Raw genomic sequence first — 15,464 nt, 5'->3', positions numbered from 1 at the left:
TATGCACGAGCGGCGGTGTGGCGCTGCCGACCGGATTTCACGGGAGCGCGGCAACGCGGCGGGGCCGACCGGCAATCTGATCCGCCGACGGCCCGTCGAATTCTTTCGGTACGTCAGACTGCCGAGTCTCCACATCCCGAACCAGTTGCCGCCGCCGCCGGGGCATCGCGTTTTCTCCGCATCGCTGGCCGCCGCGTTCTTCGGCGACATTACCCGGTTACCGGTCACCCGTGTACGTGAGTACCGCCTTCACCAACGTGACTTTTTTTCCTACCGAAAGGTCGCCCAAAGGCCGTGGGTCGCCGGCGGGCCCGTTTCCTCGGCGTCGGACGGCGGCCAAAACGTGAGGTTGTCACGCGGTGCGGCGTCGAACGGCGCGCGGGGCGGCGGCGGCGACGACTCGTCAGTCTCGCGTATTTTGTCGCCAACACGGCTGGATGGTCCGTGTCGACGAGGCGCACACACCGCGGCGGCGGCGAGTCAAGAATCGGTTCTCGTCCAGCGGGGATGGGCGGGCGGCGGCTGCGGGACGGGCGGGCGGCAGTGGTGGTGGCGACGACCGTTTGGTTGTGGCTCGGTGGGCGGACGGTCGGGGGGGGGGAGGTGACTTGTGTGAATGCAACGCCGCACACGCATACGCACGCACGCACGCACACGCACGGCACGGGGACGCGCGCGCACGCACACAGACAGCTTGGCACTGATTTTTGTACCAGCAAGCGCCACCGCGTCTACTACAACACACTACTCGAAAAACCTACAACGCTGCTGCTGCTGCTCCTGCCGCTGGTGTTGCTGCTGCTGCTGTTGTTGCCGCCGTACACTCGCTCACTCACTCACACGCACGCAGTCCGTAGTGTCGGCCAGACTCTCGGTTATTATTTGTTTGTTTGTTTTTCCGTTTTTAAGGCTATTATTTATTATTATTATTATTATTATTATTTATATTTAAAGTAATTATAATAATAATACTAACAACAACAGCATAAAACCGCTGTTTTATCGTTTTTTATTTTCCGTTTTTGTACGTCGTCGTCGTCGCTCGCCGTCTCGTTCATCGTGTGTCGTTTCGGTTGATATATAATATAATTTTGTTATTATATTTTATATAAATTATATTTATCGTATTCCGATTGTTGTAATTATCATACGACAATACGGTACACGCGTTGTTGTTTTTTCTACGTGATATAGACTATATTAAAATACTGTTGCGTTTTGTTCGCACAATTCAAACCGTCGCGATTGCGTTATAATTCGCATCAAAATATTATATTTTTATAATATCGTTTCGTAACGTGTAACATCGCAGTGTTAATCGACAAGATGGCCCACGGCGCTCCGGACGAACCCGTTGGCAAGGTGGAAGAGAAGCGGCCCAAGGCGCCAGTCGGATCCAGAAGGATATTTCCGCCACAGTTCAAGTTGCAGGTAAATAGTGGTTTTTATATATTTTTATGACATAATCAGTCTATTATTATATTCATTTTTTCGTTATCACTGGCAACAATATTATTTCACACGTTCTACGGTTCGGTCCACCACTCCTCCACATTCTCATCCGTCCGGTCACCGCCGATTAGGACCGTTCGATTTCACCGGATTTTACGCGCTCGCGCCACCGCCGCCGCCGCCGTCGTTTGGGTCTCGTGCCAAAACGAAATAAAAATACGACGCCTCGCTCGTCCGTCGGCGTTAACGTCATCCTGCCCGTCGTTCCCTCAAATCTTCCTCGTTCTGTTCGCGGCGGTCCGTCTTCGCGTGAGGCCACTCTGTTGCCGCGCAAAATCTTTGACCAAAACCCACTCGTCGACACGACTACTAACGTTAGCACAAGACATACTATGCCCCCATACACTTCTCTTGGTGTATTGAGAAAGCAGTTGAATTGTGTTGTTCCAACATCATCCTTCTTTGTTATTTATTAATTTTATTAATTTTGTGTTTGCATAGGTGTTGGATTCATATCGACAAGACTCCGATTGTCAAGGGAACCAACGTGCCACGGCCCGTAAGTACGGTATTCACCGCCGTCAGATACAGAAATGGTTGCAGACAGAGAACAGCTTGCGGTTGGCCGTGCAACAAGCTTCCGGTGCTCCGAAACCCCCCAAAATTGCTACTGCTTCTGCTACTGCAACAGCAGTTGCTGTTGCTGCGGCCATTGCGGATACTACATCGGGTTCAGACAGTGATGTTAATGTTGAAGACTTATCCGACACTGAAGACTCAGCTCTGGATTTGTCTACTACTTGCTTAGATTTGACCAAGCGCAAACGCGAAGAAGAGGATCTCGATCCATGCAAAAGGCGATCTTTGGCTCCAGTCACGTCAAATGAACGACCCTTATATGTCAGCCCCATCAGATATCCTTACGTCGATTATCCCCTGTTCTACTGTTGGCCGCCGTGTTGTTACAGGCCACCGTGCTATGTTGAGCGACCTGTACCCCAAAGACTGACTTGTTCCTTAGATTTGAAGGTGTGCACTTATGAACAAAAGGAACCTTCCCTTTTGGACATATCGTACCCTCAACATTGGAACAAACAGGACTACAGGTTTCCAAGTTCAGTATAAATACCTATGTGTTCCCATGGGTTACGCTTGTTATTCTTGCACTGTAAGTATCAATAAATATGAAAAAAATTTCAAATGATCTTTGTAACTGTTTGAATTGAATTGAAAGAAAGGATATTTGAAGTGTTATTTAATATTAGTACCATTTTATTGAAATTTTTATTTTAACATCAATATCTTTGATACCTACAATGGTACAGGGAATTGAAATTATATAAATGGTTGAAAAGAAAAAAATGTATTTATATTTTTATATATTATATTATGAATATGATTCTACTATTTTTTTCAATTCAATTTATAAGAAATATATTTAAAAATTACAACTAAAATATTGTACAGATTCACTCTGTATTGTAGTATGTTCTATAATTGTTAAGGCATATTATACCATATCAATTAAGAATGTATTGTTTGAAGTTTAGAACACTTAAGATATGTATTTTAACTACTTAAATAGTATAGGATTGGAGCAAAAAGTTATTTATTAACCATATAAAACTTTGCAATAAACCATTTTCAAAAGACTTGATATTATAAATTATTTTAAATTATTAAAGATTCATTCATTTTAAATTTGATATTTTTAATTTATATTACAAAATTATATAATTATTCTAAAAAAATTGAAATATATATATATATATATATATAAATAAATAAATTTGAGTATAATATTAACATGTTAAGATTTATTTGTTAGAGTTCCTATATTAAGGCTAGATGTATCAAATAAAGCTTTTGAATTCATTTGAAATGGCTCAATGGAGCAATTAATATATGTGCCAAAAAATTAAGTTCAAAAAAATTGCTCAAAATTTGTTTGTCTTCCGTAAACTACAATTTTTTTTTTTTTTTGGTGCTGTCAGGTTTTTCTGTATTACGTGCCTTATAATAATATGTTGTCAATAAAAAAAAATATATGAAGTCTCCTGTAAGGACTGACTTCTTGCTCAATTGAACCTTGACTAATATTTATATATTATGAGTAAGATTATATATTATACGAATACTATAATTTATTTTGTAAATGTTAATCCGTAGATGTATTTGCATTATGTGTATATTTTTATAAAAGGAAAACAATGTTTTGTAAAGTAACATTTATTTTAATGAAATTTAATCTTATATATACGAATTGTTATTGTTTTAAACGTATTATTGAAATTTCAAAAAATTTAGGTTATGCCACACTTATTATAAAAATATTTTCTGTTTACATATGAGAAAAAATTAAATATTCAATATTGAATGTAATTTATATGATTATTTTGTTATTAAATATTTTATGAAATACCTACAATTTATATCAAATAAAAATGATTTAAGCCTTTGTATTATATTACGATTGTGTTTTGTTCTTCATTTTGATCTAAATTATTGTGACTTCTCAATCCAAAATCCATTTTTTTTCCAAATCTATCTTTTTTCTATGTTGATGTCTACGGTTTCCTGAATTGGGTTAGGTTAGTATTTAAAACTCCTGCAAAGCCTAATTAAATTGGTATTTGGGGTTTCTTTGTCGTGTGACAAATGTTTATTGAACCATTGCCAGCGTATGGGCCAAGATTATTTGGTTAATTAGTTGAACATCGGTTGTGTGGATATAATATGGTTTTGACCACGGTATCCGATATTTTTTAAATTAATAAACATAGGTGACATGGGAGTATGGGACCATGGGGTACAATTGGCCTCCTGGTATTATTCAAGGCCTGATAAACAAGATGTGAAGTGGCAAATGAAAAATTAATGGTTCATCCGTAGTACCTAGTGCTACTAGTACTACTACCTATAGTCTAAATAAATTTTGTTAGTCAATACCATTTTACAATCTGCATATTGCATTTCTGCAATATTTAATTTCTGCACCCATAGTATTTTGCCAAGTGCAGCTTACGAATATATGTGTGATTTATTATTTTAACCTTGTAAGAGTATATACAAAAATAATTTGAATAGAAATTTTTGAAAAAGACGAAGCCAATGGGAAGTGGGGCTAAGTGTTTTTGTTCAGGTGTTAAATGTGTGTAATATGAAAAATGATAAGAATAGGACTTCATTAAAATATGACACTGATGGGTAAACTGCAGTACACATTATTGGCGTATTTAGGGAGGGTGAGTCCGGTGGTAGGCACTGCTCTCCCAGACCATATCATAGTAATCGTTGGTTTCTTATTTTCGTACATTTTATTATCATTGATATTAAATTTATTATTTCGTGAGACGCATTGCGTTATCGACATTTCGTCGTTATCTTAATGACGTCCACGTGCGGTGCACTTATGTCGTCGCAGTTTATTTAACAGCAGATAATATAATTTTGCCGTAATACGATTTTTATTTTTAGTGTTTTTCGTACGCGGCGGCGGTATACGGGAGGCCAATATAACATGTTTTTGTAAGATATACCTATAGTCCTATAGATGAAAATTATATGTTGACTAGTGTGTGCATTCAAATAATATCACGATTACAATTTTTCTAATCAATATTTCTGCCGTCTGTGACTTGTTTTTTTTTCTGCTCTGCGAAAAACATCAAATTTACAAGGTGCTTTGCTCGTCATGTGTTAGCCGTTAGGTATATTTAATTGAATCAACTATTAAATAGTCTTATAACTTTTAATAGAGGTACCCTATATTGCAATAAACGATAACTAAAAAAATAATGTCACTATCTGAAAGCCTGAACATGTACCTAGAGTCTTAAACTACAAAAATTAATTAAAACTTGTTTCTATAACAAAACAGGGTATAGTAAAGTACTTAATCTTATATTATGTATCAATTATTAAAAACTGTTATTTTTACATCACTTACGTTTAATGGTTATTGTTTGAACAATGCAATTTCAAGGATGAAAATGGAAACTACTTAACTCGGTACATGAAAATAAAAACAATCTTCATTCTTCAATAAAATCATTTATGATGACAATGTGACGACGTGACGTATTCAATTAATTAATTGAACAATAATTTTGTGGGGTGTTCAATATTGTCTGTCTAATTATTGTAAGTTGTATTAATTATATAATATTAATTAAACGTAGTGCCAATTATAGTAGTATGAAATCTGTGTCTTAAAATTATTTTGTGGCTTACTCCCAATCTAGGTAAGCCAATTAATAAATGTTCAAATACTCTAACCATGGGTTGTCTTTAGAATAATGCCGCAGATCGACAGATCTGACCAAGAGTAAATTGTTTAGAAGTTCTTTGTATGAAATCAATCCTATAACAAGTACTTAAAAAAATTCTAAAAATTAGTTCCATTGGCTGTGGCCATTTGCAAAGACAATTCGAGTACCTACATATAAGAGGATTTTGTTGCGTTGAATCTTAAGGGTGATGTAGGGTTTAAAATCTTTGTACACTAATGAACGGTCGTCTGAACGAGTTAATTAATATGAAACAAATTAAAATTGTTTAATTTTGGGGGGCTAAGTCCCGCAAGCACTTTCCAATCATGTCGGGCTGCCAGCTGTTGATACCAATAATATAACTACCAAAGACCTAAATAAACCGGCGGCTGCGGAGTAAGGCTTAAATGAATAGCTTGCGAATTTGTGAGTAAGAAAATACAACTTGACTTTGTGATATAATAACTATGTACTAAAAAAAACTAAATTCCCATCTACTTCACATTTAAAAAAGTTGTACCTACCGTAAAATGGGTTGAACTGCAGTGAATAGGTTAATACTTAATGATGGAAAACAATAGTTAACAATTATAATATAGCCATATAGGAAGTATATTTTGAAATGTTAATGGAAAATGATAGTATGATAGTAGGCATGTCTGTATGATCATTGATTATTTATGTTTGATTAATGATTTAAGACTTAAATGTAGATTTCAGCTAACCCTATTATTTAAGTATGTGGGGGGGGAGGGTTAATTAGATTTGTTGAATATATTTATTAATTATTATATAATATTACAATTTACAATTCAAAATGCTTCCAGAAACCACTCTCCATAGCCGGTGATTGAAATGTTGATGGTTAGAGAAAATTTTCTGTACCAAAACATGATCAAAAAAAAAAAAAACACCCATATAAAAATCAAAACATTCTTCTCTAATCGTTGAGATTGTAATCCTAAGAAAAAGCCTGTAAGAAATTCATCGAAAATATGGAACCGAATATTATGTTTTTTGATTATGTAACTTTAACCAAATAACAAATTTGTGTTTGTTACGCCTGCACCGAAAGTTTAGTTTTCGATGACGATTGAAGCGTTGGAAAGCAACCTTTTCCGTCCAGCGGGGTGGTAAAGTGGGAATCCTCATAGTGCCGGGTGGGGTAAAATGGAAATCCCAAAAAGTGCCAGGCGTATCTCTTTCACAACCAGACACTGAAATCTATACCACGGTGGCACGGTGCCTACAAAACGTACATTTTTGGTTACATCCTATATTCATATTATTACCTCCTTGCACGACGCGTAAACATTTACACGAAATTAAACTTTCGGAAAATAGTCTGATTACTGCATAGATCCCTGCATTACCTTTACCATGGTCGATGAACGCAGAGACGTGACAAAAAATCGTATGATGTGTAGCTTGAGCAGGAAGGCAATTCAGTCAATGGTGGTGCTCGCCTGGTGCCTGGGCTCTCGTGCCGCACACGTCGCCCGCCATCGAAGTAGCTCAGTTGCCACAAGATAATATACTATTTTCTTTAAGATTCCGAGCGGAGCGATGGATTTTGTTGATTGTACAATGTGTTTTTTTTTTGTTTATTTCACTGTGTCTGTCATTACGTTTCGGGGCAGTAAAAACGATTACATTTTCCACTCCAGCATCTTTCTTGAAGGAAATTTAATCTAGTTGGCATTCATTTCGGAGGTAAAAACTAAAAAATCTCTAGTTGTTTATGAAAGCGTCAAGGAAATCAAACAAACAATTAAGGAAAACCTAGTTTTTTGTGCAAAATCTGTTTCGAAAAATTCGATTTTGTTTTTAGGTGTAACTTTGAAAAAAATAACCCTACATCTATAAGATTTTCGCTGAATGTTTATTTTATCATTTTCTTTACATGGTACATTGGTACATATACATGTTTCTTGACTTATTTTGAGTTATTTATAGACATTTTAAGTTAAAATTTGAATAGAATTACATATTAAAAGTTAAAACCAAGAATAACGGTTTAGTTATTTTGTTGTAATTAAAAATTATTGTTTATGGCCTTAGGGGCCGGCATATGAAACTTTTCGAGTATATTATTATATTTTATACTCACAATGATATTTTCAAACGTAACCTACTGTCCTACTATATAGTACTAGCGAATGCCTAAAGTAAAATAAAATACTTTAATCACAATAATATCATTAAATATACTTAGTACCGACTTCGCTCAGACTCGTTTTTTGTATACAGTGATTTTATATCACATTATAGACACCTAATGTACAGCAGAGCATCTGAAACCCGCTTTGTTCATCTTGTGTATTAAAATATTGAAAAATTAATATCTATATTTTTGCAAAATGTAAATACCAAGTGACAAATGTTGTGTTGTATTTTAATTTGGGCTTTCCGTCCGTCATGTTAAATAAATAAAAAATAATAATAATTACAAAATAATGCAAACGATACGATGAGGGTTAAAATGATGATAAAAATAAAAATTGTCTGTCTTTGCCTAACACATACGTGGCATAGGATTTTAGACGTGGTCTTTGCCAAATTTACCGATTGATTTAATGAAGCGATAAGAATTCTAAAAGCAGATTTGAATTTGTCGTCTACACCAATGGACCTATAAACTATAGCTTAATAGTTTATAGGTCTAAGGTCAACGATACTTGAGATCGAATTTCCCATATTTCAAAAAAGAGAAACTACAAAATTGTCATGTTGAAACATTTTTGGAGAAGTTGAAATCAAAAATGTGGAAAAGTCGATTTCAAGAAGATTTGGCGACAAATTCAAATCTGTTTTCTCCGGAATTTCAGCTAACCTAAATCAATCTCTGCGTTTGGTAAAGAACACGTTTAAAATCCTATGTCACGTGTGTGTTAGGCAAAGAAAGAAAATCAGGGTATCCAAATATCGAATCCCCATGAAAAAAAAACGAAAAAATCGTAAGCGGTCGCGCTAACTAGCGGTTAGAAATGAGTGACTTTTTCAAAGCGGTAGATGGCGTTGCCGTTATAGTCCAAAACGTTTCCGGAGTTCGGAGTCATAAGTCGTATCACGATATTTTCACCATAACTTAATAATCTCAGACCGTGAGATAAAAAATGAAGTGTTATTCACTTGGCGTCACATATCGTGGTTAGGTCATATTATATCTTAGTCAGTGATTGGCGTCGAAAAGTGAGTCGAAATCATAGACTGACTATTGAGTTTAGACATTAATCTAGTAGTTATAGTACATTTGTATTTAGTATTCAGTACACCAACTGATCTTTAGTCGTAATTTGACGGCATTTAGTTCAGTAGGTATAGATTGTTTACCAGAACCTCTAAAAAGGCCTCTACGATCATTGAATAAGTATATAATATCGTTCAATGAATTAACATAATATTATTAATTTATTATTATACTCATTACTCAATGCTATTATTTATGTATTTTGTATAGTTGTACAAGCATTAAAGGTGACATTTATACTTACCTATGGATTTGAATCAAGATATTTTTCTAGGTTCAGATTTTTCCCTACAGTAGAAAATGCTGACATTTTTGAAATTTGACTTATTGTTTCTGTAAGTTTAGCTAAGACCTACTTGTGAAGTGACCCACTCGACATGTATATACTGCACAGCGGAGTAACAAACTGCACAGACTAATGATTTTGTAATGTGGAAATGTGGCTGTTTCCTACCTATTTAATGATTAAAAATATAATTAATAGTTAAGCATAAAATCAATTTTTTGAAATTATTGCAAACTTTATTTATAAATATATAATAATATGTATAATTACCTTACATTTTGTATTAACAACTAAATATTAGTATAATAATAATATCATGTTTCCTATAAATGAGTCCTATAGTTCCTATAGATATTAATATACCTTGTATACTTATTTTGTATAATTTTAAAAATGGTCCAAGTATGTATGAACACTAGATCCAATATTAAATGTATTTTATATTTTTGTAAAACCATTTTAAGAACTTTTATTCTTAGTATATGAACATTTCAATAACTAAAAAACTACCATTTCAATTGTTCAAATATGTCAAAAGTTCAAACTTTGAATTAGGTTCATCTAAAGTTTTAAAAATATTATCCACTAAATAATTTACAGTAAATAGAAGAGATGTAGGTTTTCATTTAAAAACTCCTTAAGTAGTACAACAAATTTGAGGAAAATGCATTATTAAACTAATAAATTTCGGAGAGCATACTTGGTGATTCGATGTGTGTAGTAGGTATTATGGTAATTTTTGTAAGCATTAAAATAATAATAAGTCATTAGTCAATTACATTAAACGTTAAATTGATGATTTCATTTATAGGCTTGTTATAGCATTAATTCTGTATAGAAAGTTCGATTCTGTGTTTAATTGCCATATTATACATATTATACAAACACTATAAATACCTTTAGTAGCCATAAAATACTTTTAAACATGAAAATGTCTAGAACTTTTTGATAAAGTGAAAACTCGATTGGTACAGGGATATTCATGTATACACATTATTATGAAGTGATCATACTTTATACCTATTCAAACATATTATATATAGAGAAACATCACTTTTCAGTTTGATGGCTATTTAGCCATGTATATATTTATTTCTACATTTTTTTTTTTGTTATTCACGTGGGTACGATTGGATGCAACGGCCTTGGCTTAGAACAATCATTTCAGCGATCTGTAAAATAGATATTTATTTTATGCGAATTTAATAAATAATGGTTACATTAATTTGATGTAACATTCTAACATATAGTAACAACATCCATAGAAAACGGTTGAATGCAGGCGATATAACGAATGGATAATTTTAAATTTTATTTACCAGTATATTTGGTCCGGTTGACATGACAAAACATATCATGTCAGCCATTTCTTCTGCGCTCAGGATATCTGACGGCTTCATTTTATTGTGCGATAATTTGGCCGCATCGAATATTTCTGTGTCAACAAAACCGGGACTGATGCTCTGCGACGAACCATAAAATATTATTAATGAAATAATTTTATTTACTGCAGGGTACCAAAAAAAAATTGCACATCGGAAAAATCCCGACGTTTTATATGCTGCAGTATACCAACATTATTATAGCGGCTACAGCAATATATGAGTTTAACTAAAGTTCACGTTTTGAAAATAGATGTGTCAAGTTTTGGTATAGATATTGGTAAATTATGCATATTTCCGGAAGTAAACCAATGTAATATGTATTATGTATTTTATAGATATATAAATATCGACATTTGAAATACTATGCCAGTAACTCTATAGTTACAAAACCATGGTTTTGTGTGTAAAAGTATTTCCTGGGTTTACAATTTATAGCTCTGCCGTAGATCCGTTTAATTTTTGATCAAATTTCAATTTTTTTCTAGTCAGTTACATAAATTATATAGATCCAGTACTCCACGGTTACACCTCGTAATTATTAGACAATTATAATATTGTTACACTGTATAGCACTAGTGCACCACTGCATATTATAAATTCGTGTAAACAATATACAAGCGTTGAAGCATGCTATAACAGTGCTATATAGCATTACAAACGGGCAGTGGCGCACCGACGAAGGGGGAGATAAATCCGCTGACATTTTTTTATGGTTTTTTTTTGGTCAGTTACAAGGACACCCAAATTTAACATCTACAAGTACCTATACACCACGCTGTATACGGGTGAATAAACTCACAGAAGCTTTGATGTGGCCATCACCGGCCACGGCCAATTCGTGACGGAGGCCTTCGGTCAGCACTCTAAGAGCCTGTTTGGACGCATTGTACATCTTGTTGCCCGGATTAATTGAAAACGAATGGCCCGTTATACTGAAACCGATTGAAATATAAAATTAATAGAGATGAACAACAGAACTTATATGTATTTACGGAATATAGGTCAATAAATGGCAAGTGCTAATAGTTTGAATTTCGTTTGGATTTCTTGAAAATTCCTAAACTGTCTATAATACTGCAATCAAATATTAATGCCAAACTTATGTACAGTACAGATTTCGAAGATAAAATTAAATATAGAATATATTTTAGATAAACTTGAGCATGAAAATCATCGAAACTAGGAACGTCTACGGTCTACGTCTGTAAATATTAGTAATTATAATAATATGTAATAAAACAAAAAATACTTATGCAAATATATTGATGTAATATTATTATACTATACGTTACATTATGTGTACAAATAATAACCAAGAGTAATATTATTGTAAAAAAGTCTGAGGCACTCGGGGACAGCCGTGGTAAAGCTAGCTATTGCATAGCAATTTTGTAGTTATGTATCATGTACTACTGTAGTTTTGTATGATATTAATTCAAGTTACACTTTTTAGCGCGGCGACCGAAAAGAAAAAAAATAAGATCTTATGACTTACGGTCACACTTTTTTGTCACGAAAAATATTTTTTCAGTCATCAGGCCAGGCCCACGATAAAAGCAATCGCATAGCTTAATAATATAAATGTATTAATTATTCAAATCTCAAATGTGTTCACAAAATATGTATTAGGTAGCAGACAATTATTTAGAAGTCAAATCAATGTTTTACCCTTCACAGCCCACATGTAAAATTATATTAATTTAAATCGGGACTCTATCGTACTCCCGTAAGTAATATATATTAATGAACTCAATAAACAATTTTTAAAATTGTTGTAACATGTAAATTTATAATGTTCACAATAGCACTGAATACTGATAGCTACATAGCATTCTACGATAATAGTTGTCTTATGTTATCCACCTGTTGATTTGTATAATATGCCCATGACTAACGTTATACTTTTTCATCAGTTTATAAGCTTCCCTCGAACAAATTGTAGGTGCTATTACATTACAGTCAATTAATTCTTGCCAATGTTCTGTCAAACCGTCTGTAAAATACAATTGTATATGGGAAATGTATTAAATACAATACATATTTTTCCCTTGTTAGGTCGTAATGATTATCTTACCTAACATTTTAGATATCCTTATTATTCCGGCGTTGTTGATCATAAAATGTATAGCACCAATATTTTCGTCAATCCATTTAAAAGCGTTCAATATTTCTGATTCGTTCGTCAAATCACATGCCACTGTAAAAAACCGACCACTGAAATTTTGTTCTTCCACCGTTTTTTTCAAATCCTAAACAATTTTAAAGCATGATTATAATTCAATACACATGTAAGAAATAATCAAACACAATACTATACCTAATAGTATTGTAAGAGGTTTATAGGTGTATACTATATAAGAGGATGCTAAAATGTATCAACATTTATTGAAAAAAAAATCGAAAATGTCAAATGTCTTTATACAAGGTACACTATATGAGTAGTCGAAAAAAAGCTTTGATTTTCAACTTCAGTATCTTTTCCGGTAGAAAAGTGAATCCAGTTGGCGCGTTTGGGAGCTAAAAATTTAAAATTCCCAGAAGTTTTCAATAGCGCCGGGAAAAACAAACAAACAATTAAGATATAATAACGGGAACTTTTACTCAAAATCGATTTAGATTTTGGTGTAACTTGAAAATAAATGACTGTGGATACATAAAACATTCACTAAATATGTATATTAGCATTTTCTATACTCCATACAATTTTCAAAATGTTTTAACTCATGTTGATCTATTTAAAGACATTTAACACTTTTGATTGTTATTCTTTTTTTTTATAAATTAACATCGATAAAAAAAATGTCTACCTACCTTCCAAAACTGGGCAATACTATAAATATAAATGTCAATTGTCAAAAAAAAAACATGTTTAGGGGTAGTAAGCATTCTTGGTAAATCATATTGTACATTAACGAGCTTAATTATTTGGAATTATTTTATTTACTTGTGAAATTTGAATTATATTATATTCCAGGCGTAATATGCAAACCATATACATTATACAAATATAATATTAAAATGGTCTCCATGAAAATGGTCAGCTACTATTAAAACATTACTTGTCTTTCATCTCCCAGTTGTTAAATTATTGAAAGATTGTTACAGACATTTTCCATACAACAAACCAATTATAATATAATATTATAACTACACGCTTGTATTATACTCATGTCTTCGACTTCGTTGAACCCAATGTATTTGAATGAGGCCTGCACGAGGCGTGAGTGGTATTATGAAGCCGTGGCCACGAGTAAACTCTCAAGCTTGTATTCTTCGATGCCTAACCTTATGACGTCGGAAACGGATAAAAAAGTCGCGTCCGATTCGAATTTTTTCATCGTAGAGTCAAAAACTCAGCAGATCCAACTCGATTTGGAGGTGCCGCCGCTCTATTGTCTGGACTCGCTACAAGATACAGATTCTCTGAAGTAGAGGACCTTATGGTAACAAAACATAGACGCCGAACCTTTTTATAAGTCGTACTAAAAAGTTTTTTAGGATGATGTTCTGCTGCTGTGGACGCGTTTAGTAATAGTGTTCAAATTATCATTAAAAGTTAAATGACTGTCTAATAGATATAAAAAGTAAATTTGTTATTTACACTGAATTGCATTGATTAAATTATAGCAAATATATTATGTTTTAAATAATTGATTGTAAACCATATAAACTAATATTTATAATTAAATTTAGCATTTCAAAAATAAAATTATTTTAGGTATATTTTTATCTTATACTTGGTATTTTTAAGTGCTTTGAGCGACTTCGTTAAGTTTATTAATTTTTTTCATACTTTCACAGTATCAATTTTATTATAAATAGATCAAATTAAAAACATAAGAAAACTAAAAAAAAAAATTGAGTGCCACCCTAATATACGTATGTCATACATGTATATAAAAAGTCAAAATATTTTGAAAATGTTATCATGTATAGACAATTCTAATACGCACATTTGATGAATATTTCATTCGAAGTTTGAATTACATAAAAGACAGTTGATAAATGGAAAGAAAAGGGCAGTGGGTTGAGAAGGAACTTGGATGCAGATTAGAGAGGGAAGAACAGGTGAATCGATATTATTGTTTAATAGACGACTACGTTCGTAGTTTAAACCAAGGTGAGAAGCAATCGGCGTATAATTATGAGGAGCACGTTATGAGGAATTTTAAGTATAAGCTATAGCAGAGCGTAGGAACCTGTGTTGAACATTCTCAAGTTGTCTTGCATTATCGGCAATATGAGGATCCCAGACAATGGCCCCATACTTAAATTTTTTTCAATCTAAAGATTCTAAAGTATTATCAAAATCACATCTTTTATTTATTTTGGTAATAAGGCGGCAACGACCAAAAATATCACTCCAAATGGGGCGGACGAAAGACAACTATATAGTTACCTATATTTGTAAAAAACGAACGGAATAACGATCAAAATGTGTATAATATTGTACAAACATGCATGCTCGAGATGTGTATGCAATCAAACATGTAGGGATTTTTCTATTGGGTTGTCGATGAAGAAAATATATTAAAATGTAAGTACCTGAAGTCTTTGTAGCCTTCTAGCTATTCCCACCACCGTAAGGCCAGCCTTGACTAGCTTCATAGCTGTTGCTGCCCCGATCCCGGCGCTAGCTCCTGTGACCACGGCCACACGACCTTTTAAGTGATCCATTTCACAGAATATGACGTGACAACACTCCTGCGTTCATTCTAAACTTCACACTTAAACTGTGTCTATGATGTCAAACTGTAATATAGTTAGATCACGTACGAGAGCAATCTACGTTGTTGTTACGCAAGATATAAACGAAAAAA

General features: G+C 33.8%; 2 protein-coding genes across 2 annotated transcripts; one reads left to right on the top strand and one right to left on the bottom strand.

Moving 5' to 3' along the window:
- Positions 1–718: 718 nt before the first annotated feature.
- On the top strand, positions 719–3,501 carry LOC111031437. The gene is made up of 2 exons (XM_022311361.1): positions 719–1,431; positions 1,954–3,501. The coding sequence occupies exons 1-2, from the start codon at positions 1,327–1,329 to the stop codon at positions 2,575–2,577; spliced, it is 729 nt and encodes a 242-aa protein (XP_022167053.1). The 5' UTR covers positions 719–1,326; the 3' UTR covers positions 2,578–3,501.
- A 6,850-nt stretch (positions 3,502–10,351) lies between these two features.
- On the bottom strand, positions 10,352–15,413 carry LOC111031440 (farnesol dehydrogenase-like). Its single transcript, XM_022311365.1, has 6 exons — positions 15,190–15,413; positions 12,719–12,893; positions 12,508–12,637; positions 11,444–11,576; positions 10,579–10,722; positions 10,352–10,431 (listed from the first exon to the last, which is right to left on the bottom strand). The coding sequence occupies exons 1-6, from the start codon at positions 15,319–15,321 to the stop codon at positions 10,372–10,374; spliced, it is 774 nt and encodes a 257-aa protein (XP_022167057.1). The 5' UTR covers positions 15,322–15,413; the 3' UTR covers positions 10,352–10,371.
- Positions 15,414–15,464: the final 51 nt, after the last annotated feature.

This window comes from Myzus persicae, unplaced genomic scaffold, assembly GCF_001856785.1.
Source record: "Myzus persicae strain clone G006 unplaced genomic scaffold, MPER_G0061.0, whole genome shotgun sequence".
In the NCBI taxonomy this organism is placed as follows: Eukaryota; Metazoa; Arthropoda; class Insecta; order Hemiptera; family Aphididae; genus Myzus; species Myzus persicae.
Note: the sequence above shows the minus strand (reverse complement) of the source record. Positions and strands in the feature narration are given on the sequence as shown.